The 27,810-nt window shown below is 38.0% G+C and overlaps 1 protein-coding gene across 1 annotated transcript; it reads right to left on the bottom strand.

The window, feature by feature from the left end:
- Positions 1–7,882: 7,882 nt before the first annotated feature.
- LOC148833011 (uncharacterized) lies at positions 7,883–27,135 on the bottom strand. The gene is made up of 8 exons (XM_088919029.1): positions 26,983–27,135; positions 24,526–25,049; positions 22,770–23,472; positions 20,114–20,213; positions 18,432–18,686; positions 11,749–11,882; positions 9,294–9,417; positions 7,883–8,565 (listed from the first exon to the last, which is right to left on the bottom strand). Exons 2-8 carry the CDS (start codon positions 25,021–25,023, stop codon positions 8,415–8,417), a joined length of 1,965 nt encoding a protein of 654 aa, XP_088775155.1. The 5' UTR covers positions 25,024–25,049; positions 26,983–27,135; the 3' UTR covers positions 7,883–8,414.
- Positions 27,136–27,810: the final 675 nt, after the last annotated feature.

Here is a 27,810-nt window from a genome sequence, read left to right as displayed (position 1 = left end):
GCATCAAAGAGGTTTTTTTTACAATTTTACCACCAATTTGGCTTGAGAATCCTGTAAAAAAGAACCAGTTTTCAATAAGATTACCAAAGGAACGATGCTTCGTAAGTATCACCCATAGATCCATAGGTCTTTGTAAGACTTTCGGGAGAGTATACTATGCATCCAAGTACAGGAGATAAGCTGAGGTAGCACAAGACCGTGTGCATAATAACGTGTTCCCTAAATTTAATTTAATCCTGGTGCTTTGAAGGTCATAGTGTGTTTTCTGGATGGACAAAAATTACAGATGCAGGTCTCTCCATGACTGGAAAGCATTTAATTTATTATGCATTAGGCAGCAGCTCGCTATAAATGGGAAATCTAATATCAGTCTAGCTGGGCTTTAATCTTACATGAGCATTTATAAACCAAATATGCATAACTCAACAGAAATGGTATACTGTGAACTATATTCACTCTCAGGGAGACTTTTTAAAAATTATTCTGTGAAATATTTATTTAAAATGTTTGTACGCTGCTTATTGAAGGGCAGCTGATTGTTTTAATCTTATCAAGCTTAAAAGGCTAAATAGCATTTTGCTGCAATGAAGCAAAATTACACCAGCGAGGTATCATCTCTTCTTGCTGTTAAAACTTTCATAACTAATAATTCAAACAGATTTTATCCATGAGCTAACATGATGTTACATAATTAATTAAAGGCAGGAGAATATAACCCCCATGGAAATATATGGCAACCAGATATATATATATATCTGCAACAGTTTTTTTTGTCAATATTTACTTCTCTGCTCAAATTCTTCTCTGCTCTGAACATAATAAAGAAATTAAGTTTGAAATCTAGATCCTTTGGACCGCTTTCCATATATTTTTGTAAGTTTTAGAATTTGTAGATCTTTCAATTTTAATGATTAAATCAGTTGTAATATCAAAAAGATGTTTTTTTCCTAACACACAAGTGTATCTACACAAATGAGGCTGGCATATTCGCATGCTGATGATACAAAAATGGGAGCTCTTGGGAGCTTTGTGTCCGGCTAAAGTTGTCATTATAGCTGGATTGGCTAAGAACCTGCAGTTTGAAAATGGGGATACTAAGGGCTCCATAAGAGCTCAACCAGTTGAGCATGATTTTCTAATCAGCCACATGGAACTGGCTGAATTCTACAAGACCGTGTGGATTTTGTGTAAACGATGATGTCCCTCACTTGCTGCATATCAATGTAAATTCCTCTTTCAGTATCAGGGCCAAATCTCTCCTCCTAAAACCGTAACGTGTACTTGCTTTGGGACTCAGCAGTGTGTAAAGAGAGAAGGTGGATCTGACAAAATCAAATTATCATGCTGGTATGAGGGATCAAAGTCAAGTTAATTAACAACTGGTGATTCCTAACTGGATGGGTATGAAAATAAAATAAATGTCAAGAAAAGGAAATGGAAAAAACCCCACAAAATGTTAGGACGAAGCAATGCCTTCCTATTGTTAGCAATGAAGCTGGTACGTCTTCTGAGCGAAAAGTAGCTTCAATGTGAAATACTTTCCAGTGTGTTCCACTTTAAAATGCAATTTAAAAGAGGATGGGGCTATAAAAAGAAAAAAAAGAATGATCAAAATAACTCTATACAACCCACTTAAAATAATCCACTTTTCTCTTGAGAGCTGATATTTATTCTCAACAGTGCAGAAACTTCTTAATAAATCTAATAACGTCTGACAGGGAATGAGTATTTCTGGGATTTTTTTTGTGTTTTCTCTCTTTTCAATTCCAGTGCTGTTTTGAGAATCAGGTGTACTCTTGATATCGTCCACTGTGGAATAGAGCTCACTGAGAGAATCTCGATGCTCCAGAGCCTGAAAACAACAAAGCAGGGGCATGTGATTGTGCAGCTGTTACCTTGCAGCGCTAAAGGATTGCATTAGAAGTCTGCTTTTTAAAAAAAAAAATCATTCTTAACAAAATAGACTCAGCTCACACTTGAAAAAGTTCACAAACTTTGATCCATGCATTTTCAAAAAGCACAAATCTTGAAAACTGCAATTCACATGCTCATAGTTACTTTGAGAGCCAGAAACATATGCTTTATGTGTTTCATAGTGTAAACAAAAGTATATTCTAAATTAATAAAATTTGTACTCCAGGACTGGAACTGCAAAGTGATAACCACACCCACAGTTACCATTTTTTTATATTTATATTTTTATAGAGGTGAGAAATAGCTAGGCACAGGCAGTGGGAGAAGAAAAAGTCTTCCTTCAGCACCCTTGCACATGAAATACTATTTAAATCAGCACAAAAAAATCACAAATCAGCCCAGTTGTTAACTCCTAGGGGTTGAGCAATGATTCTTTATAGATTTACGAATTTCACCTTTGTAATTGTGGTCTTGGAAATCACTGCTTTGTGAATCTCTAGAAGAACAGTCATTATACTGGAGTAGAACATCTGAAACACATAAAAGTTAGCACTACTACGACCAATGTGCTGATGACTGATACGCTTCGAACCTACATAGTACAAAGTTACACGGTAGCTTATCCTGGCAAACCTATTGGGTTGAGCTGACAACCTACTGCGGGGTTCAAAGTTGCTCAAAATGATGTTTGAAGTGAACAGTGTTCACATATATTGCTTTTATTCAGGAATACTAAATGTGAGGCATTAGTCTGGGGCAAGTAGATAGCTGCGTCAGCATGCATAGGCTGCGAAGGAAGAAGTAAAGGTTTATTCCATGCTGAAAAGAGAAGAAAAGAAACACAACATTTCAAAAACATGTTTCTTTCCTTCTCTTTTCAGCATTAGTTTGGGTTTACATTTTGGTCACTCAGATTTAATACTGCAGTCGTTATGCAGAAAAGTATTATGTAATATTAATAAGGCTATGAGAAATGTATAGGTAATATATTTCTAATGGGAAATATTGAATCCTATTATTAAGAAATTCATTTGGTCTAGTTTATACTTAATCCTAGCATCTGAGAAGTATCTATAATAATCCTTCATTGCTGGGAGATATTTAAATTCTGTTTTTTGTTGTACACTATAACTGACAAAAATTGATGTGGCTTTGGAGCTTCCTCATATATAATTTGTGTTATTTTCAAATGTAGAACTTCTTCTATCATGTGTTGCCCTGTTACTCATTTGTCTGATGTTTAGAAGTATATCATTACAACACTGCAGTACAATCAGTAGTTTAAAAAATCTTTAAAGGTTGAACTGAAATTTAATAGATTAACATAAGTAAACAGTTAGATTTACAAAGCAGCCGCACTGGATTGTATTGGAAGTTTTGGCAAATGAGTACGCTCTTATTATGTAATAATAGTGAGGGAGAACATGAAAAAAAACAACAAATGAGACAAGTCTGTCCAGTCTATGGTGCTCATTTGGCTGCTTAGAGCTTATTGGTTTCTAAATTCCAACAAGTCATTTCTGGAAAGATCTTATAGAGCTGCTTCAATACAGAAGATAAGCTAAGGAGGTTTTTCCAGACCACCACAATTCTGTCGTGGATGCTCCTAAACTCTGTTTCCACTTGACACCCTGGCTCCAAGCATCATCACTGACCTCTAACACTTTAAAGTGTCTTCTGAATTGAGTGACTGGTGTGCACAGGCTTTCATTCCAACACAACTCTTGAATAAACTAAATTGGCTAGTTGTTGGTTTAATTGGACCAAAGCAACCAACTTTGCCTAACTCTCCAGGTGTTGATACAGTACTTTAAACAGTGCTAGAAAACTTGCTGACACCCCAGACTTCCAGGCAGGAGTTGGACCACTCAAAGATCTTTCTCATACATTGATTTTAAGATTTTACTACTGCCCAGCTGACATTTAAAGTGCATTCTTTCTGCTAGCAAGTGACATTTTGCAACCATTCACATTACATATATTCTGCCAGGTGTTCACCTAGATTAGTAACTATATGTTTTTATAATATGCTGAGAAAATAATTGAATTTCCATTCATTTTTGTATTGTGTGCGAATTCAACAAATTAACTAACTACTGTATATCAGAGTCTACATTTTTAATATAAATTACAAATAAAATAGAAGTACTTTACTATAATGAATAACAGTTACAGTAGCATTTTAGGAGGAGAAGTACAGTATTATTTTTTGTCATGTTGAAATTATATTGTATCTTTTGTTTTCTTTTTGTCTTTATTCCTTTAAATTTCTCCTTTTTAACCAAAACACGTCTTCTCTATTTGTAAAAAAAAAGCCTTATATGATGTATATGATGTACTCTTTTGGTCTCACGTTAAAGCATTAACAAAAAGGAAAATGTAAGTTGTTAGATATACTGTAAGCAAATACCAAACAACTGACTGTCCTGTGTCTGAGGGCAACTCCATTAAAACGCAAGGTTGGTTGGTTTTAATAGGAATGTAAAGTGCCAGTGAATAAAGCTGGTGTGAGGTATGGATTCAGTGTGAGCTTGTTGTAAGTAGATGAGGGGCCTCCACACCATAGGGGAGCCTCTTAACGAGGGTAATTTGAATTTGTATATGTGCGAGTGAGGGGATGCTTGTGTCATGAGAAAGAACGGCGTGCTCCCCCCCACAATGCCTCCCTAAAGTGTACTGTATGAGCTGGGAGGGCTGCAGCCCAACATTTCCCACCACTCTCCCTGCTCACAATGATATCCTGCCACACCGCATTTCCTTAGAAGAAGGCTCCTTTTTTTCAGGAAATCTGCTGACTTTATTTTTCTCCTTGGCAGCCTGATGACAACACATAAGGAGACTGTGCTGCTGCCAAATCCTGGATGTCGTGCTGCAGGCAGAGAAGCACAGTTGCTTGGTCCTGATATTCCAGCTAAGGAGGTCTAGAACTGCTACTGCCAGCTAAATCAGCAAAGGACTCCTGAGGTGCGAAACACAAATAAACACAAAACCTTGGCAGCATATGAACAAAAAGCAAACGATATTTTAAAGGGATATAACAAAGTCCTCGAATTCCTCAAATTCGAAATTAGAAACTACTTTGCAAATGGGAATAAGCCAGGTAAATGGGTAAATGCTTAATATGCTTTCCGTCAGATGAAGTGTCAAGATCACGACTACTCATTTGTTCATTAAGGATGCCAATGAAAGAAATGATCAACTTTTCTCAGTTACAACCATCACTATAATACCACTGTATGAAATGCTACTGTATGTCATGCCTTGATCTTGTGCCCTAAACCAGGAACAACTGAAAAAATTGACTCATCTAGGTAGACCGATTGAATACATGATTTGTGTATAAGACATTTATACACTGCAGGAATATTAACACACATTTATAATATGCAAAGTCCTCACTACAGTATGTGGATGTGTGTCCTGATAGGCAATATTTATAACTTCCTCTTTATCTATAACCCTCGATGAAACAAGATGTTTTCTTTGAGCATCTTTAGTAATCAAAAGTGATTGATAAAAATGTTATCAAGTTTGCCCAAATGGTTTAACTACAGTAAATCAAAGCCAATCTTCTTACCACACTCACTGTGTGAGCACACATTATCAACTTGCAAAATGATGCCCTTTCTAAATTGTGAGGAAGAGTTGTCTTCTTCCTCAAGTCATCGGCTATGAGGTAAAGGAAGCTCTATGGGGCTGGAACCTTGTGAAAAGAATGGCAAAAGGATTCAGAGGTGTAAGGGGTGTAAGGAGATAATGTAGAAAATAAAAGTGAAGATTTTTTGGGATTAATTGACCTATACTTCAGACTATTTTACAATAATGAGCTTTGCTGTAGCAGTGTTTATTTTTTTGTCAGTGGATATACAGTATATCCCTATTTGTTGTGACATTGTATACTATCTGATCTTATTTTCATATTTTTTATAGCTATCTGTTGAAAATGGAGTGTGTGGCATATTACCTCAGGCAATTATTGTGTTATTTCCTTTTAACGGCATCTTAACTGAACAGTGAAAGGGCAGAAAACCATTGCTGTGACTGCAGCCTGCTGTTTCCTAAATTCGTCTGTTCAGGGGGTCTTGACCGACTCTGTGAGTCCTATATGAATAAAGGAAAAATGAAACTGAAACAGAAGGCAGCAGGTCTCACAGCTCCAAGGTCATGGGTTTGATTCCTAACTAGGAGGTCCATCCGTGTGGAGCATGCACGGTCTTCCAATGTTCACATGGGTTTTTGCCTGGAGGTAGTTTCCTCCCACCTCCCAAAAATGTACCAGTTAGGTCTCACTCATTACCCTAAACCCTCTTTTTTTTCCCTGTGGCTCTGTGATCCTGAATGAGCATCCCATCCATGGGAAGAGCTGTCCGCTCCCCTTGTGGCTTATACCCTATGATTTCAGGACAGGCTCTGGATTGCCAAAACCTTTAGTGGGATAAGTGGGTTTCTGGCAAATATTCTGGGAAAATGCTGTTCAAATACTCCTTTTTAAACGAGGTGTTCCATTTAGCATCAAGTGTTAAATACCTAAGCAGGGATGTGATGAATTTCAGATGGAGGGATTCCACAGGGAATCAGTGTTACCATGTTGATGCCTATCAATCACTTATATAGAGATGTGCCATGAAAAATAATTGGCAAGGAAGGAGTCTGAAACGACGTGACACCAGAGCAATGATTTAACTACCTCTCTCACTTGTTTCACGAGCCTTTTTCTCTAAACTCTTCCTCCCACCCATCTGTAAGGAAACGGGAAGAAAAAAGTAAATGACATTTTTTTTCCCCCGCTTTAGTCTTGGCTAACATATTACACGCACACATAAATTGTAAGTACGGTTAATAAATTACTTGTAGCACGCTGATAAATGTGTAAAAGCCAACCAATAAACTTTACTACGACAATAAAAGAAACTGTAATTTTGCAACAGAAGCAAATGTATTAAAGTGTATTGCTATTGTAAATCTCTGTGCTCCAAAGACAGATTCTCCATCAGCAAAGCAGCCTTCCTCCAAGGCAATTTTCATGCTTAGCTTACTTGGGCTTTCAACTACAGAAGTGCTTGACTGTGAGGATTCAGAATATCATGTAAATCACACAAAGTTCATTCCCCACAGAGTCAACATCAAACAAATAAATAAACAGACCTGAAAATTGAGTTGAATATAAAATGTGCCCCAAACACTATATGCTGCTCATATAGATCACAATAATTTCAAACCGCACTGCAGTAGAATTAATCTGAATTAAATGACAAGTATTGCAGAAGTAATTTTAATCAAAATGCATACATTGTAGTAGTTCGAATAACAGAACCAACAACACACTACAATCCAGTCACTTGAATGGTCTATATCTAGCAGGGGTACAATAGGCCTGTTTAATCAAATCACAGTCGTTATCAAACTAAATGAACTGTCCAACCTGTGCACATAGGAGTCTGATTATTGAAGGACAGATAACATCTGACTCAGCACCTGTGCACACAAATTTCTGTCTGTACAGATGTGAGAAGCGTCTGTAACAGCTGCCATGTGGGACTACTTAGCCCCTACATTTATGAGTGGAAGTTTAAATGAATGAGACTTTTGTGAATTTAATATGCAAAAGCATTTTGTTGACTTCCACTTAATGCCCTATTTTGGAAACGCTGAGTGAATAAAAAGTACAGTATTTACACTTTCCAACAGCCAGGAAAGATCACATGGATGATTCCCACCAGTGCAAAGTACAGTACATATTTCTTTTTCTGCAAGGCTTCAGAAGACATGACCTCATTCATGATCTGCAGTGGTATCCCTAAAAAAAAATTTGGTCAAAAAAAGAGATTCTTCTTTTTTTGGAGGAAGACAACATTAGTTAAAGGACTGACAATAGATACAATAAAACATCACTTTTTAAAACGTTATAGTTTTATTTTCCTAAAGTTTACAGTACATACAGTTATATTAGGCAGCAGTAGTTAGCATTATTGTCTCGTTTTGCTGGGGCCCTGGGTTCAATTCCAGATCTGGGGTGCTATCTGCATGTAGTTTGTATGTTTTCCCCGGGTTCATGCCGGGTTCTCCAGTATCCTCTCACAGTCCAAAGCCACATACCTGTACTGGTGCAGTAGATTAATTTACTTCCAGGAAGACTGACCCTGGTGTGAGTGTGTATGGTTGTATCTGTGTACGCCCTGTCATGGACTGCTGTCCTGACATGGTGTATCCTGCTTTGTGCCTGTTGCTTGCCATTCCATGCTCTGGCTCCTGTTACACTGAATTTGATAAAGCATCTAATGCTGGGGAGATGGATGGGTTATTTTTACCTCCTAGGGGGGAAGGAAGTGTAAAGGTATTACTGTGTTTGAAGCTCAGCTGTCTTGTCTATACATTCAAAATGCTTGTCCTACCAAGAACCAGCCAGCCTGACCCATTTAGTACCATACATTCATGAACAAAATAAAGTCCGTCTTGGCAAGGGAAAGTGTGAGGGTCAGGGGGGAGCGTGGGGGAGCTGCCTAGGTGCTGCCGGCGGAGCTGGAGTGATGCCTCTTGATGTGCCTGTGAATCAGCTGCTTGTCTGGGGAGGTGTAGGGGCAGAGGTGGCAAGAGAAGGCCTCTCCAGTGTGATGCCTCCGCACATGAAGATCCAGGCTCTTCTTCTGGATGCTGCAAGAGAAACAACGTCAAGCACGTCACGGGAGGCAAACACCAGAGCTCTGGGCCAGGGTCTGGTCAGAAATAACTACATGTCAACATACAGGGGTTGTATTGGTCCTCATCACACCTTTTAATAGGGTTTTGGCCAAATATGAGTAAAAAATATAGTTATTTGGCACAGACTGGTTTATACCCACATAAGATAATTACATCTGTGCATAGTCTAGAGCTCTAGATTAGATTATGCATAATCATGACCTCAGATGAATCAACTACAACACCGGTTTTCCACTGTACTGCCTCTAATTCAATCGCACACATGGTATTTTTACACTTTTTACATTTTTCATTTAATACCCACTTGGGCATCCAAAAATGTTATTTTTGTGCTTTTTTCAGCTTAATGCTTTGAAATGTTTGAGCAAACCGTTCAGGTGGCACTACAATATGTAATAAAAAATGCCAACACCAAAACAACGCTGCTCTAAAGACAGCGTTGCAAAAGGAATAAAAATTCAGCATCTGCATGGATTGATCAAAATAAAGAATCAATTTGTGAGTGAAGCATTTTCAGGCAGATGGAAATTATGTAAGGAAAATATCCAATAACTAATTAAAATATTAAATACTCAATTATCTATGAATATAAAAAGATAAAATATATGACAGTAGTGAGCGCAATGAATGAAGACCTGGGCTGGAAAGGCACCGTTCTTGAACGGACATAGTTGTCTCACCAGCTGTAGGGGCAATGCTGGCACTGGTGAGGTTTTTCCTGAGTGTGTATCCTGGAGTGTCTCCGCAAGGAGCTGGCATCTATGGAGGCATAGGAACACTGGCTACATTTGAACGGCTTCTCACCTGTTGGAAAGCACAGACAGGACTGAAACAGAATCATACACACACACTGACCTTTTTCCTTCATACTAAATGTTAATAATCCATCCATCCATTCTACCTGGTTCTTCCAATTGAGGGCTGCCGTGGAGCCGGATCTCAGCAAGCAACAGGTGAATGGCAGGGTACACCCTGGATGGGACGCCAGTCCATCTCATAGCACACAAAGGAACAAGCACACACACACTCACACCAGGGCCAATTTTCCCAGAAACCAAATAAACCACCAGCATGTTTTTCGACTGTGGGAGGAAACTGGAGCACCCAGAGGAAATCCACACAAACACGGGCAGAACATACAACTCTTTAATAAATTGAACCCAAAAATTGAACCCTAGGCCCCAGTGCTGCAAGACGGCAATGCTGCCACCGTCCCATCATGCCACCCTAAATGCTAATGATACTGGAAGTAACTTGTGCTTCATTATGGTACGAATTCATAGATTTTCCCAAGAACTGAATGAAACCAAAGCATTGTTCACAGAGTACTTTCTAGAATGATATCCAGCAAGATTTGTTTTATAAAATCTGCACTTGATTTTTATTTAACACTACTAATTAGAATTTTAAAGGATTTAAAAAAATGTTCACATTTTGTTGTGTTTTCTGATGTTAAGCAGATATTAACCACTAGGAGTGGTTCCTGGAATTCTGATCATATTTATCAGCATCATAGTGATCACGACCACCATTTTCTACAAGGATTTGTAGAAAACAAATCTCCCATCTACTAAATCCTCAAACTGGCCACGTAAAGTGGACTCGGATTAGCCTATATATTATTTCATTTCAGAATCATGGAGTTATCTCTAGACTGCAGACCATGGAAACTTTATATGAAGACAAACAAAAACTAATTTTGCACTATTTTAACAGAAGTGTAGCACATATTGGGAGTACAAATGTGCTCTTTTGCTAAAGGGACCATATAGTATAACAGATTCAACTAACTATAAGCAAAGGACAAAATAATGAAAACAATTTTAATTAAAGTAACAGGCAGGAAAAATGATTCAGAACATTCCTGTCGTTATTCAGCTTTGCAGATGGAACATCTTGATCGAGACTCCGTTCCCTCCAACTAAGATTACTTTCCCTCACAGTGTACATCCAGACTGCTAATGAGGCCTGGGGTAGACAACTTCTGAAATGTAGGGAATATTGATTATACATTGACTTCTCTGTCTTTTAAAATGACATACACAAACTTCTTGAAAATACATCCTGTGCCTTTAAGACACTATCAGGTCACGGGAGAAGATTTCATTTGCAACCATTAATAAAAAAAACACAGATCAGACATTCTCTTCGGTATGCCATACAGTTCTTTGTAATGTGATGTGTCCCTCTGTGTTGCCATGGACATCAGTCTCTTCTATTCAGTCCAGTGTGAGAAAGATCTTAATCCGACCCCCATCACCCCCCACAAATTCTTCACTTTGTTAAGAGTGATAAATGCTCATCAATTAAAATAAAATGCCTCTAAATAACTCCGCATTCCAATGTTTTTTTTTTCAAAAGCATGGAAAAAAGTTAACCTCTGTAAAAAAAAACAAGTAGAAAGGATCTGAACTGCTGTTTATTATGCTTTCTCTTTTTTATTCACTTACTTGGAAGTAACTGAGCTTCAAAAATGCTGTCAATATCTTCTGAAGCCACGACATATTAAATTCACCATTAAAAATGGAGATCCTTAGCCAGCATGTGTCAAGTATACTTCGTAAGTTGAATTGCTCTTTGAAGCTATTTTGGCTTTATTTTTAGTATTTTATGTGTAATTGTATAGTCTCTGTTCACTTCATAGTCATCAACTTTAAAGAGACTTCATATCACGTCACTTTCAATAAATTCTTTATTCAATTCAAGTTCACAGTTGCCTGGAGCTCAGGAAGCATTGAGCTCAAGGCGGGAAACACTCTGGATGGGATATCAGTCCATCACAGGGCACTCTGAGACACAGACATGCACACACTCACACCAGGAACAATTTTCCCAGATGCCAATTAAAATACTAGCATGTCTTTGGAATGTGGGAGTTAACTGGAGCACACTGTGAAAATGTACGCTAATACGGTGAAAACATGCAAACTCCATGTACTGTAGATAGCACCCCAGGATTTGAACACACGGCCGTAGCACTGTGAGGCAGCAATTCGAAACACTGCACCATGGTGCCACTCTTTAAATGGACTTTTCAGAAGCTATTTTTAAGGTAACAGTGAGAAATCATGTTTGCTTAGTACTCAATCTGTAGTAACTTAACAGGCTGAGCTGCACAGCCTGCAGAGACCCTACCTGTGTGGATTCTCATGTGTTGAATGAGGGAAGCCTTCAACCTGGTCTTGTACTGACAGTCCTCACATTCAAATGGTTTCACCCCACTGTGGATTCCCATGTGTCTTCGCAAGGCCAGTTTTGAGGAGAACTTCCTGAGGTCAAGAAAGCAGCTTTAGTGCCACAGTTAGAAAAGCAACAAGAAAGTCCTTCTGATTAGAAAAATCAGAGACAATGTCAAAAGCATGTCTTCCTACTGTCTTATTGTCCTTAGGAAGTAAGTGTGTTATTTAGGAGTGGCATTTGAGTTTGATCTTTATTAGCTATCGATGACAAAGTTGACCCTTCACACTCTCCTTACTCTAGCTCAACAGTCATACCAGTTACCTGTTTCTCATTCACTTTCTGCTAGCCACTCCAAGCTACAACTCTAGGTTTCTTAAATCGCTTGACATTACCTAGCGACTAAGAGTTTTACAGCTCATTTCTCATTCCATGCTATGAATCAATTCAGCCTTTTCATATCTGCTTCAATTCAGTGTTTATTGGCGATCCAAGCCACTACTAATCTGAATATATAACTCCCCAGATAATTAAATAAAGCCATTATCATAAATGACAGGACCGCATGGCCAGGGAATTCGCCCAAAGGAAGCAATTTTGTATTTTTATTTTATACTTTACTGTACTTTATAATCCTATGCATCAAATTAAATGAGATAGACTGGGTATGGAATGAGATTTAAAAGTGTCTCTATAATATCTAATTTAAAGATAGACTGAGATAGAACCAAGTATCAAAAGCTAGTTTGTATTCTGTGCATTTGTACATTGTGTGATTTCTGCAGTTTTGAATTTGAAGTTCAGATTAAAAGTGTAATGAGATGATCTAATAATGTCTTATCATGACTGCCAGGAAGATTAAAGAATAGAGGGCACTGATGTTATAGGCAATACCAACTGTTAAAGTATTTTTAGATGACTTAAGACAGCTTCTTTTAAAAAAATGAATGCACTACAGTAGGTCTCCCTGAACAAGAACTATGTTGAGATGCAGAAACAGGGAAGACCCTCCTGCCTGGCCTCACTCTATGTGCTACCATATATCAAAATCTATTGCTGTTTTATAACACAGATAAAATCCTACAGGTTTCTCCTTATTATACTAATTCTACTAGTGTGATCCTAGTAATCAAACTTATAATTCATTATGTAACTTAAAAAATGATTAAGCATAACCAGTTGTTGATTGCAAAAGAACTGTTAAGTTATTCACTAAGGCTTTATAAATGTACTTTTTTAACTACATGATTTAGTCATGCCTTTTCTAAATAATGTAGAAATTGATGATTCCCTTACCTCTTAAAAAAGGGCAATAGTCAACATACGATCCTTTTTTTGTTGTTGTTCCACTTTTTACCTCTAAAATGTCTATCTGATTGTGATTAACCATTCAAAAACCTTCCCCAGTTAATAATACTGTCACTACAATTCAGGCTGGCTAAGTCAAGCAACGTCAAATGCACATGCCTTGGATTCATTCCCAAGAATAGGTCAAAGAAAACTATGGTATATAAACCCAAAAGGATACTGTATGAAGCTTCCACCACCTATTGAGTTCAGGTCTGACTACTTATGCAATTAACATACAGTAATTTTCCATTTTTTTCTCTTTAGTTTTTGCTGATATTTGCTATCCCTGGAAGTCTTCAGCTTGAGCATTCGGGTTTTGTTTAAAGTATTAATTTTGAAAAAAATGCACACATCATTCTGTAACTTCACAAAATGGGACACCACAGGAAGGGTTAGAATACTTTTCCTAGGCACTGTATACTGTATAGTTCGTAAGGCCAAAGCAAATGGCTGATACGTGGTAAAAGCTCTAGAGTTGTAGTTACAGCCACAAGACCAAGGGCTTAATGTTATTCAGCATTATGTCATCACAGTGGTCAATCAGCGCATGTGAAATCAGGATAAGTGGGTTGAATTAACAGGCCAACACAGGCATCCTACAAGACAGGCGTGTGACTCAGTAATATTTCTATCTCATGTTTCATTGTTTGACTAGACTTTGCTCTGTAAACTGACCCAGTACAATGTAACCCCTGACCTTCAGATGAAGTAATGCTGATGACAAAACAGCATGTGGGCAACAGGGTTGATGCTGCTGTGCTGTCCGTTTTTGTTGGGGGGGGGGGAGGGGCAGTGACAGGACGACTTGAAAATATATTTAGTTGAGAATAATCATTTTACTGTTTCCCCTGTGCTGATATTCACTGCATATAAACCTGCTGGTTTAGGACGGATGAAGTTGAAAAATGACTGTGAAATCTTTCAGTGTATTAATTTAAAAGTAACCATGGGCTGTTTAAAGTTTTCTTCTAGATTTTTAACACATACTGTAAAATTTGACTTGATACAAATACATGAAAATATAGGACAGAAAGAATTGTGTCTCGTTCTTAATTTACCATATTTATATTAATTATAGACATTATTATACTTTATTTTACTAGAAATATACTTTTTAAACATTGTAATGCATTGTAGGAGCTGGATATATACAACATATTGTAGAGGCTTTTGTATGCGTATATTGTGTATTAAAATTATAAGGTATTATTATATTCCAAACTTCGCAAACTCCTAAAGAAACACCACAAATGTATATGTTTACCAAGAAATTGCATTTTGATTTATGCACTTCTTTGACTGACATATGCTGTAGAAAACTCTGATTTGCAACATGACCTGTGCATTACTTCCACACATGACTACTGTTACCATCTACAGTGATAAGCGTGTAGTAGATGAAAGATTAGACCATTGTCCATACATGTTACATTCCTTTAACACTCACTACTTGAGAAGAGCTGGTCACCATTAAATCCTTACAAAACTGTGGGAGACGCAGAGATAAAATACATATTATTCATGACCTGGAATATGTGCACTGTCATTTATTTCTGCCCTGCTCTCCCGAGAATGCGAAACAGCAGTGCTGTACAAAATTTCACAGAAAATGTACAGGCCCTTTACCAACCAGTGATAAGACAGCCGCATCTCACTCAGCAGGTATAAAGCTTAGAGAAATGAGCACCACTCATTTCTCTCCATAGTTAATGGGCTTGAGTTACAGGTCTTGGCCTGCATACAACACGCCTAAGTCCACACTAGTTCTAATTTGAAGCTCTTGTAGATTTTTACGATGTTAAAAAGGAAATTAAAAATCTAACACACATTAATTATATGAGAGTTCACATGAGGTAAATGTCTACTCTTAAGAGCTCAGCTAGCTCAAAATGAGAAATCACTGCTCACAGGAATAAAAAGGGAATCGAAAAAAATGCAATTGTTGCTAAAAGAAGACAATGAAACAAACCTTTTGGCTGCACGAAAGATAATCAGTCAAATACACTGTAGCTAGCACTACATTTTCCACAAAAAAACATGTCATGTTAAAGTAACATGCCTGTTGTGTCATTTTCACTCTTCGCTTGGTTTTCAAAAGAGATCAGACTAAGAGAAAAGACTTAGCACTGTACTGCAACAGGACGTTCACCACTACTCATGTAAACCTACTTTTACTGGCTTATGGTTGAAGCTAATATACTTTATTTACAGCTTTGAATATTAAAGACAAACCTTTTGGAACTTTTAAAACAGAAATAAAATAGAAATAGCATTATTAATTTGAAAGAACCATGACCATATGTTTGTCAAAGCAAATGATTGTCTGGAGGCATTAAAATCTGATGGCAGCTGACAGCTTACAACATTCTACTGAAAATGGTTTGTAAAACTGATGGTATCATTTAGAAGCCTTTTTTTCCTCCTTTGCTCCTTGCATCGGCTGGAAAAAACAATTTGTTTCAGAGGCTAATCCTTAGACGACGATGACTTTCATGTAACAGCACAAAATATGAACATAAGAATCCTGAAATCCTCAGCAGCTGAGGTCCTACCTGTAAAAGAAATAAGAACCTTTAAAGGTTCATATTTATTTTATAGGATTCATTTAATTTTACATTCAGAGGATAATTCATTAATTCATTATCCTCTGAATGAAATTGTAAAAATATAGCTGGGTGAAATAAAAAATGTTTATTTTCCTTTTCAAAAACTGATTTGTTTTCCAAAATTATTTGGAATAATAAATAGGGTTTAAAATATATACTGTAGCACAAAGATGTGCTTATTTTTATGGCAAAAAAGATACATGAAAAACCATCTCAGTGTAAGATCAAACCTAATATACAATGCAAGTATAACATAGAGCTTTCTGTGCTGATATGGGGGCTGACCTCTTGCAATTGATACAGCATGTCACTTAAATTGCAGGACTGTCCAAGATCAAGGTGTTATTAGCTATTCTCAAAACGAATAAGACTTTTTACTAGCTTTTTCAGTTAAACATTACAAGAAGCACATAAAATGGATCTCTATATCTGGTTTCCTGAAGTTGGCACTATACTCTGACCCTAACACTGTACTTAGATTTTGTGGGAGGGATATAACAGTTTCAAATACTTATTTTATTTCATTAATGTTTCAGATTTAACCAAATATGATGAGTATATGTCAAAGGCCCTAAAACAACTTTAAATGTATCTAAAGTTCTATATGTTTTTAAAAAGTTTATTTTTTCCAAAGCTACATATCGCCTGCTTAACTCGAGAGAGAGTTTTAACAAATATTTTTTGTAAAACTTGCTAGAATAAAGCTAGAAGATCTAGGATTACCAAAAAATTGTGGAATACTGTGGAGACTACTCATTCTCAAGTATTTCATTACTAAACTGCTTTTTCATGCAACCACAAAATAACAAGGTCCTTTTTTTCTACTTGTTCCTTAAAGGCCATTAATTATTTACAATCTGTGTCTGCCCTCTAGTGGTAAACCTTGTAGAATACGGGTATGACTCCAACAGTTGTCTGTAAGAGCTATAGGGTGTCCCTGTCTGTAGCCGTTACTTTCAAAGATCAGTTGCAAACAAAGTCTTGTTCACTTATGTCAGGCCTAGAGTTGCAAAAAGCTCACTCAGAATAGTAAACTTCACTCATGAGAGGCTCCTTAAGCTATAATGAGCAGATAAAGCAAGGGGGGAATTTTTACCTGAAGAACAGGTTCATTTTCAATACAGCTATTCATGATTGTGAATTTAAGTTAGTTTTGGTAAGTGCTTTACACATTTCATGTACAGGTACTGTAATTGCCAAGATAAAGGAAATACCAACATAAAGTGGTGGTTTGGTGTTTTTGTGATAGTGGTGGAATACTCTGTCTCAGACGCTGCTCCAGAATCTTCCATTAATGTTATACTGGATTGAGATTTGGAGAAGAGATTTGTATCGTATGTAAGCCTTTAGGCCTTTAAGCCTGTACTTGATGAAACTGCCTACTCGTGCATTAGATTGACATTTGATTCAGAGTTGCTTGTCTGTTGTGTACTGCATCTCGAACCGATGCACATTGGCAAGGAGTATGAGTTGTTATCCATAGCTGCCCTACATGATTATGTCTTCGCCTCAGATGTCCAGCAGCCTTGGTCAATGAAGCTCGTGACAAACATGCCCCAACAATCAGTCCTCTCTCAGATCACTGAGATCTCTTCTGCTAGATTTGGTTGCCAAAATAATGGGCAACTGGGCCTGTCCAGCATTTTTATACATGACCCTAAGCATGATGGGATCTTAATTGCTTAAATATCTAAGAAACCATCCCTTGTGGAAACACCTGTGTTCAACATACTTTGCATCCTTCATTTATTCAAGTTTCCTTTATTTTGGCAGTTACCTGTGGGTTTAGGTGCTGGTCTTAGGTGGTTTTAATTTTGTTTAGCTAAACAAAGAGAATAGGCTTACCAAGATCTTGGTCATTTACATAAGTAAATAGATCTAATCATATTGTTTTTCACATTTGTGTCTTAATGTTAGTCTAGAATATTTGCAGCAATAAAATATCATACAGCAAAACCTCACTCAAAGAAATTAGCCCATGTGCATCCATTGGGGAAAATTATTTAGCTGTAACTGTCAGAAGATGTTTTTTCTGATTTGTGTGGAAACAATTTCACAGATCCGAGTAACTTTTTTTTTTCATTTTGGAAAAGGGAATTCTTTCTAACATTACTATCGACTCACTCTATTATGACACTAACAATGAGAAAATAAGTCCTGAAATATTCTTCAATATTAGCGATTGTTTCGCTATCACATTTCCTGGCAATCGACATCAACTGTATTTTTTACAGGAACATTTATGTGGGAAAGTAAAACACATTCACCGGGAAAAAAAAATATTACGAACACCAAGCAAATAACAATTTTGAACTCCACAACCACTAAAGTTTTAAAATACTGGGAGCCCCAAACTATTCTAGACTTTTAGCAGGATTTATTTTTCATTGAGAATGTGATGAGGGTCAAAGTCTTCAAGCCAACCAAGCACTGACTGAAACTGGGAGACTGACTTTTTGGCTAATGAGTATAGTTTTAAATCATACCATGTATTTACGGTATGGTATCAATCCTGTATTTTTTGTAATATGTTTTGTATTTTATTTGAGGATTTCTCCGTCTTTTCTGTCGTGTTTTTGGATGCTGAAGTAACTTCTGGATCTACTTAATTTAATTTAACTTAATTTTGCTCCACTCGGTGAATCAAGCTTTGGCTCCAATGGAAAATGAGAAGAAACAAGGTACCTGTCACACAGAGAGCAGCAGAACTCTTTCCTCATTCTTTTTTTCTCTCTGGCTGTCTCCTGGTGTGTCTTAGATACATTCTTTCTGCTGTTTTGGGCCTGCAACCTCTTCGTCGTCCTCCTTTTTTTCTTTTTCTGAGGGATTTCACTGCAGTTCTGTTCTGTGTCCGACCAGTTCCGGAACAGCTCGCTGCACAGGTGGCGCAGAATACGAGGGGAGCTCCCATGTGTCATCAAGTGTGCCTTAAGATTACATCTGTTGGATGCAAAAGTGGATAGCTTGTGATAATGCTTTTGAGACAGCTAATGTCTGGGAAAGTGTAGCAAAACCACTGCATTAATTAAAAGATCATATTCTGCAGCAATACCACATTTAAATAGTATTTAAACAAGTATTTAAACAGTAATATTTCATTTTCTTGTTGCATTCTGGACCTACCGTATGCTATCTGTATTTTTAAGGACAAAGAATATCACACTTATGTATAGCTCTGCAGTGAGGCCATGGTTTTCAGGTCTCGCCACTGACAATGTTACTGACTGACTCATCTTGTCTCTCTATATATACTGTATGTGCGCTGTCACTGACAGTTTCAGGCCAGCAGAAGAATACAAATTCAGCCTACAAAAAATAGCACATTTAGCTTTTTTCAGAGAAGAAGGAGACAACTGGAACTGCAAGAGTCTGGAAGCAGGTCTGGGATGCTGTTGCAGTACTGTTATACAGTAGCTTTTTTATCAGAAGGCAAGAGGAAAGCAGATAAATACATTTAAATAATTTCCTCCTATATTACATGTAGCGTGTAATATGGTGGCCTTCCCTTGGAGCTGCAACCTCATTGCTGTTAATCCTGGGGTGCCTTCAGAGTGAGTTCTGGGTGCACCAGTTTCCTCCCACAGTCTACAAACATGCTGTCTAGGTTAGCTGACATCTTTAAATTATGCCCCTGAGATGAAATGCAGTCTAGGCTGTATCCTGCCTTGTGCCCACCGTGTGCAGGGCAAAGCTCCAGCTTACCAAAGCCTCACATTGGACTAAGCTGTTATTGACAAAGGATGGATAGAAGTCCTACTGTATATTTGAAATTTAAGTAATAGAAACATTTGTGTTTCTGGCGGTCGCTGATAGCTCAAAATGTGAAGTCAACATAATTCCTATAAAACACAAACCAGGACACTGAGAGGCAATTACAGCTATTTAATTAGTTCTAGGTGTAAATATTGTTTCAGGAGCCAGCGTTGGAAAGCCACCATTTCTTGGATTATGACTGAGTGTCTCTAAGATAGAGTCTCCCATAAAAGGGTATTACTTTGAGGTGGAAGTTTAAAATCCACTGCACTCTTTAAAAAAATCTTGCATGGAACTGCGATTCAGACACTGTACATGTCCTTGCTGTTCCTTATGTATGATGCCACACATAACCACTACCTAGAGAAACACCGGCACATGCCAAGAAGTCACAGGAACCTGGTTAATAATATGTCTAACTTGTGAAACATCTGTAGCAACCGAGTAATGCATCAGACATACAACATACAGTATCATAACATTAGACAACATTACATTTGAGACCTTATTCATTAATTAAAATGAATGTTGACAAACATTCAAACTAGAGCATTCTACAGCAAAACACATCTAATTGTCCTTTAAGTTAACACCAGAGAATCTGAATGACCTACCTTCTGCTGAATGTCCTGTTACATTCAGTGCACACATGTATCTCTTCAGTGGGTTTGTGCTGGTCACACAGATGTTTGTAGACTTCATCCCAAGATTTATCTACAGAATTAATATTTTTAAAAAAATGGATTGGGTAATCATTAACATGTTTTTAATTACTGGATATCTGATATAAGATATCTTCTGGTACTGAGAACAAATGATTATGAATCCCATTTCAGTGCTCAAGGGCATGAGTTATGAAGACAGATGAGTAGTTTGTTCCAGTGTTCAGAACACATTTGTTCCATACTTTCTCTTACCACATTTGGCTTAATATCCTCAAAATAAATTTTAAGTGAAAGCATACAGATCGTTCTTGATTTTCAGACGTGTGCTGTCTCTGAACAGACACCTTCATACTGACATACAGTTATTGCATTCATCAAATAAATAGCAGATTCCGCACAGCAGCAAAAAACTTTAACACCCTTCCTGTTCATCTGGATATAATAAATTAAAAGACTTGACTGAAGTTAATTTAATGATTTAAATTAAATCATAACTTTAAAATAAGTGTAAAGTATCAAGCAGGACAAGCAGGGATGTTAGGTTTTAAAGATTCTGAAGACACTTCAGTAGTTACTCTTCCGTGGATGAACTGGTTTACTGCTAAAGAGCATTTTTGAATCTTAAACTGTAATACATAGGCCTGAAAGTAAAACTCCATAATGCTTTTAATCCAAGGTAAAATTATAATCCTAATACATATTTGAATAGTTCTTTTAATTAATCTAAGGGAAATTCATAATGATAATAGTTTGACTGTCTGGTTGTTATCATTTTAACACTTGTCTCTGATATTTATTTACACTGACATTTTTTATTTATCTATGTCTATACATGCATAACCTTGAATTTATACAGATCCCTATGAGGCATAACCTTTTGGATTACCCTACATAATGAAACATCCTGCAAGATTCCATTTTTATTCTTCACAGCACTATTCAGTATGCATAGTAACATATTGGTCACTTTTTAATTTAAGGGTTACTACATTGCACTACATAAATGGATTATAGGCCATCTGGTAATCCATTTAGAAAATATTAGAGATTCAAGAAGCTACCTTTTGCATATATTCCTAGAAATAGGGTTAGGGATGTGATTCAGGTTATAACCAGTTGTTTCTTACCAACATAAAATGAATCTACAGTAAAGGAAAGATTAGAAAGGATGCAGCTTAGACAGGTTCTGCAGTGGTTATCATCATGTTTATATCACTCTATTAAAGTACTCCATTTACAGAACTCTTAGAAATGACATTTGCAATCTGTAATCTAAAGGCTTAGTAATATACTGATTTTCAAACATGATGGACTCTACCAGCTAAAAAGGAGATGGAAAACTTTCTTTGACAGGTCATATGAACCTTGCAATGGAAAAGCTTCTCCTCACAAAACTGAAGTGTACTGTGTTGAATTCATTATGGATACACTTACACGGATCTTTGTGTCTGACAACAACATACAGTACAAAATGCGTGTAACCAGATAGAGAGAATGGTTACTGTTACGTTTTGTTTTGACAACAGCTAAACAGTATGTAAACTGGTACCGACAACAACCTCTGAAAAATGTGAAAACTGCCCTGCAGCTCTTTACTTTCAGTCCTGATGGGGGTTTTTGTGATGTTTGCTACTGCCACCAAATGCACGCTTCACAATTCTGTAATCAAGACCTCTGTGCTAGTTATATTCTAGCCAGGACCTCAATTATTTAATTGAACACCCAGCTGAAGTAATATTTAGTTAATTAACACATTTTAATTGCAGATGTCTAATTCCTTAGGTCTGTTTAACTGTTGAAAACAAATTCAATTGTCTTAATTCAGAAACTTTTTAACTCAAATTAAGATTTCTGCCAAACAAGCAAGATCATAATGAGAATGAATTCCAGAAGGCTTTTGAGACCTTCCTACAGGATTTGTGGTATTTTTTTATAAAAATGGGTGACAAAATTAACCTAGACAAGACAAAACTTCAGCCTATTGACAATAGTATAGTGTGCCACGTTATTATATGATTGCAACTGGAGATTCTCCAAGCAGTGCTTTGAATGTTGTGTACTAGGATAAGATTGGCTTTAGTCAGCCAGGATTCCCTCATCTTTCTAACCTATAGCTTCTCCTGTGACTTCCTTGGCACCTGCAGATTTGCAGTGATGTCAGTGAGACATGGGCTTTTCCTCCAATCAGTGCTAACTCTCCAGCCAGGCACTATGGAGCTTGTAATGGGTCTTAAAGAAAAAAGATTCTGTTGGTTAGCATGGCAAAGGACTCTATATATGCGTCTCATTGTCTCCTGACTGGGTACAGGAACTGCTGTCAAAAAGTCAAGCCTTAAAACAACAAGTAGTTCTAATTACATAGTGCAAAATTGAAAATGTAAACCAATTTCAACCAACCTCATCCATAACCCACTCCCAAAACGAGAGATCAAGTTTCTCAGAGGTTCACTGGAAATGGAACTGATGAGATTTAAGCCTTTTAATTGGTAGATGACGATTTTTTTTTTTTACTTCATTTGCACTTTAGTGCTGGTTAAATGTGTAAAATGGCTCTTTCAGAGTTGCAGGCAATGACCGGCTGATGAGTGAGATTGGAAGGCACTACCTGTGAAGCTGCAGTGTAGACATTTAAAAGTGTCCTGGAAGTGGCAGGCGGCGTGCTGCTCCCTCTCTTGCTCCGAAGGGCACAGCACCGGGCAGAGAGCACACTGAGTCGGCGTCTGGACTTTGCTGTGCCTGCTCTGGTGGGAGTCCCTTGACTTTGCCTTCCTGAATGTTTTCTGACAGACTCCGCACCGGTGGGACCTCTGTTCCTTCCCATGCCCCTGCAGGTGCTTCTCCATTGACGACCACTCCAACACAAACAAGTCGCACTTCAGACACCTGAAGCCCTGCTCCCCGTCATGGCATTTAAGGTGCACCTCAAGAAGGTGTTTGGAGGCAAAGTCCAGATTGCAAAGGGAACACAAAAAGGTCTTCTTCTCAGTGTCCTGGCTGTCTTGGCCCTTCAGGGAACCTGGGAGCGATGAGGAAACTTTCTCCTTTTTGGCAGGGCCGTCGGGAGGCTCCTGTGCTTGTTGCAGGGCCTTACTTGGCTCAGAGATCAAGGGGTGGGTTTTCATGCTTGAGATCCTGCAGAGGCCCAGAGACATGAGGTGAGCTGACTGGGCCATCTCTTCATCCTGGTCCTCGCAGGTGGACCCAACAGTGGAGTCCATTGGACAGGACAGGGGGCCAGACTCTATGGAAGTTTGATCCTCCAGGCGGAATTGACCGGACTCCTCCCCTTCCTCAAAGAGAGTGCTCACCTGCATATGGGTTTAAGAGGCACATTTCTTTACAAGTTATAACCACAAAATGAATGAAGTGCATCTAAACTAAAGATCACCAAACAACTCTTGACAGTGAAGGGAATCCTCTAAATCATCAGAGTGAAGTTGGTGAAGTGTATGTCTTGGGCATAACCAGACATCAGAAACTCAGGAAGTATTCCTAAAATGCTTGTACTGGGTGGAAATTCTGGGGCCACACCCTAAAAAATGTCAATTCTTTAAAAAACAAATAAAACTTACTCTACAAGACGTAAATTAATCAATAGATGAGTATGCAGTCATCCACTGTAAAATCTGCTCATGAAATACCTATTCTGCTGATAGTGGTAGGAACAATGCAATTTTTGGCATTCTGTCTATAATATATAGCGATGTGTTTCCTCCCATTCACCCTGAATAATGAAAGCAAAATTTATATTGGCTGCAATGTTATGATTCATTCTTCTGTCAAACTTCAGCTAGAACTTTTTCGAGTTTGAGTAATGTTTTATATCCTTATGCGTTTCTTCGTCATTTCAGTAATTAAGGCTGAAATTGGCAGTGCACTAAGCGTCACTTCTAAGATAAAAAATAAATCACTCTCCCCTACTTTAATTGCTTTCCTGAGGGTACTCCATGACCTTGGAGATTGGTGATACACTGTGCTAGTGGCAGAAAGGCTTTTCCATAGCCAAAATGAAGAAAAAAAATATAGTTCTACATTTTTGCTTCGGTATTGACCACTGAGTCAAAGCTAAGATTACATTGTCTAAACTACAGACAGAAAAGCTGAAATCTAATTAAAAGGAAAAGTAGTTTGATTCATTTCAGAATTTTTGAGCAAATGCCTTCAATACCTAGACAAGCCAAATCTAGGAATTGAATACTTCATACTTGTCCCATTAATTTGAATAAACCTGGACAGACAAACTTCTGCTACAGCAGTATAACAAGATCTTGTAGGTCATCTAGGCAGAAGATGAACAAACTGCTAGACACCAGGTGTGTACTATTGGTATGGGTGAATATTCTTCCCAGACTTGGACTCACCTCACAGTTGTGTGCCACATGGAGGCCATCACTGTTGGTACTGAGACCCATGTCACATGACTGAGGGCTAACATTGTGCAACATCCCATACATGGGCAGCAGGAAGGACATCCGCTCCAGGCTCACATCCATGTTGTCTTCACTCTCCTTGCTATCGGACTGCAGTTCATCCTCCACACAGTAGGGGGAGCCCCGACCCATCTCCTCCTCTTCCACCGGCCGATCCCCTTCGTCTTTCTCAAGGCAGTTTATTGGGAGGCACGTCCTGCCCAGCTCGTGGCGCTCTATCACATGGGAACTGATCTTGCTCTTCAGGCTGCTGGTGAACTGGCAGACTCGACACCGGTAGACCTCCACGAGGAACGTCTCCACCAGACTGGAAACTTGCCCTTCCACCCCCTCTACTGTGCTGGAGTACAACCTGGAAGTGGTGGTCTCCTCGGGAATGCACAGGGCCACTGGCTGAATATCCTGGTATGCATACTTCAGCTGGCTCATCCTCAGTCAGCAACAGGGAAGGACAACTGCATGCGTGCACAAAAAACGCAATCAAATATATTTCCTTCAGGAACACTGGAATACTCCCTCTCCCCACAGAAAATCCATTACATAGGTCTTCCCATTTGCCTTAATATTCCCTTTTGCTTTCATAACATTGAATTGACAAATTAATGCTCTTTAATCTTAACTGCCTATTGTGTGAGCTACCTAGTGAGCTGAGTGTCTGTGAGACACGACCATGGTACCCTCAACAGCTTCTGCTATTGACAAGACATACTCTTATCCATCATTCGCAACAGCACCACTGAAGAAATTGTCTCAAGATATGAAAAATAAATGAGAAAACCAAAATGGTTTCGGAAGGAGATTTATTCAAAGATATCACTTTACTGAGATAAGATAGATAAGATCACTTTATTGGCCATATACAATTTAATGTATTAGGAATTTGTCTTTTCACATACTGTACCCCAGCTTGCTCTCCACGAGACACACAGACAGGGAGAGAAGCTTGGGGTCAGAGTGCAGGGTCAGCCATTTATAACCCCTGGAGCAGTTGGGGTTAAGGGCTTTGCTCAGGGGCCCAACGGAGTAGGATTCCTCTGCTTGCCGCAGGATACGAACCGGCAACCTTCCAGCCACAGGCGCAGATCCTAAGCCACAGAGCCACCGCACCACCCCGACTGAGCAGGTCTATTGTGTTTATAGTTCTGCTTGTCCAATTTCATTTCTCCTGTCCTTGGCCTCCCCATCAAAGTTTGTACAGATTAAATCAAAACTCACCTCTTGAGGCAAGTGAAGAGGACCAGTTAAGTGACCACACCTATGGAACTCTTTCAGTGCATGAGGGGCACATTACAGACACCGAAAAACTGGAATGGTAATGCGTCATTTCAGCATGCAAATAGAAAAGTCATAAAACAAAGTTATTTTCTTTAACTTGTTCAGATACTTTTAAATCATAACATTATTGTCCTCTCCACTCACACAGGGTGAGTCACAGATATCTCTGATAGCTACATGAAATATTACCACAGGCCAAGTACCACTTTTTCCAATTCATCAATTAAAAAAAAATATCTAAGTAATCATCTAAACTGCAGTACCACCATAATTAAGTGGACATTATTATGCTAAAGTGCTTTTTAGCTAAAACTATACTGAAACAAAGGAGAAAACATCCACCAAATACTATGCCTGGGATGGACCAAGATGCACTTGCCAAAGCAAAATTGCCTGACTGATTACACCGATTTTGAGGGGCAATTTAACTGTATCAAAAGAAAATAACAGTGTCCCACTCCTTTTTACTATTTTTCGTATAAACATAAGGGATTTTTCATTATGACATGCTAAATGATTTGAAGTATTATAGAATGTTATATGTAACCGCATTAAAAGACAGTAATCTCATTTCCTTAAATGATAGCTGTTCTAGGTAACCTGGGCTCGATAATATAAAATAATATAGGTTTTAAGACTTTCTTAAAACTTCACTTCAAAAATATCACATGGATCAAATTCCTAATATCTATGAATGCTAATTTTTCTTCACCATGCAAAGAGATACTTGAGATCGTTCTTTCGTCGCCGTGCAGGTGACAAGATACAGTAATTGAAATGATGTGCATACAGTACTCAAAACAAATGTTTTCACTAACTGTAAATTCTTTATTCAACACACGAAGTACACCTTTTTTACATAAATGATAATGTACTGCAAAGCATTTTGTGTACAAGAACTGTGTGTAAACTAATCCGCCGTGTCTGGCAAGCACATATATCTGCGCGTGTTCACGGAGTACTATTCTAGCTGTAATGACAGTACGAAATCTAAAACTTTTTAAACATAATACACTAATTTAGAGTTGCGATCACGTGGCATCCTCACCCTATGGCATAACTAAATCTGAGATATTATTTCATCGTTTGTTTTTTCCACTTACATTTCCTTACCTTATGTTCAGACTCCAAAATCACTAGTGCTGCACAGCCATGCTTGTTTCAATAATATTATTTACTTTTACTTTATATCTTCCAGAGATATAAAGGGAGACCTACACTCCCACTTCCACACCAATTTAAGTCCATATTACTATTATTATTCTTGATTACTTCCAGGAAGTACCGTAGTTTTTATGCGGGCTCCTGGTTCAACCTCAGGGCTCATTTAAAAATGTTCAAAACTAGAACGGCACGTAGAGGAATTGGCGACGATGAGTATGTGATTGTTTTGGAAATGTTAGAAAATGTGTGGTTTAGGTGTTGTATGGTGTGTCTCAATGAGAACAATTAATTCTTTATGCCGTTGTTTTCTGAATACTTCAGGTTTATATAAACCCATCTTATGTTTACGTTGTGGTTAAGTTAAACCACAAATAACCACGTGTATTCTAAATATTTTTAGAATTCTTTTAAGCAGTTGAATAAATTGAGAACATGTTCGTACTTACAATGACGATAACTACATTATGATTTTTTATTTATTATTACAGTACTAATAATGTTACATTATTGCTAATACATCTTTAGCGCAACCCGATCTTAGACTATAGAGGTAGGGACCCCTCCTGTCGTCTTAAGACTATTCACTGGGTCACGAAAAGGCGACTTTTCAGCTGTGCAGCTCCGGTTTGTGTAAGTTTGGAGTCCCGTTTCCGACACCGCTGCGCCTGCAAGTTTTCAAGATGATCAGACCCCTCGGGTCACACAGTGGCACCCTGCTCTTTTTATTTTAACTTCCATCTGATAATCAAACTTTAACTTATTATTTGAATGGTTGGC

Source organism: Atractosteus spatula, chromosome 6 (assembly GCF_055471065.1).
Source record: "Atractosteus spatula isolate fAtrSpa1 chromosome 6, fAtrSpa1.hap1, whole genome shotgun sequence".
Classification (NCBI taxonomy): Eukaryota; Metazoa; Chordata; class Actinopteri; order Semionotiformes; family Lepisosteidae; genus Atractosteus; species Atractosteus spatula.
This window is presented reverse-complemented; position numbering and strand designations above follow the sequence as displayed.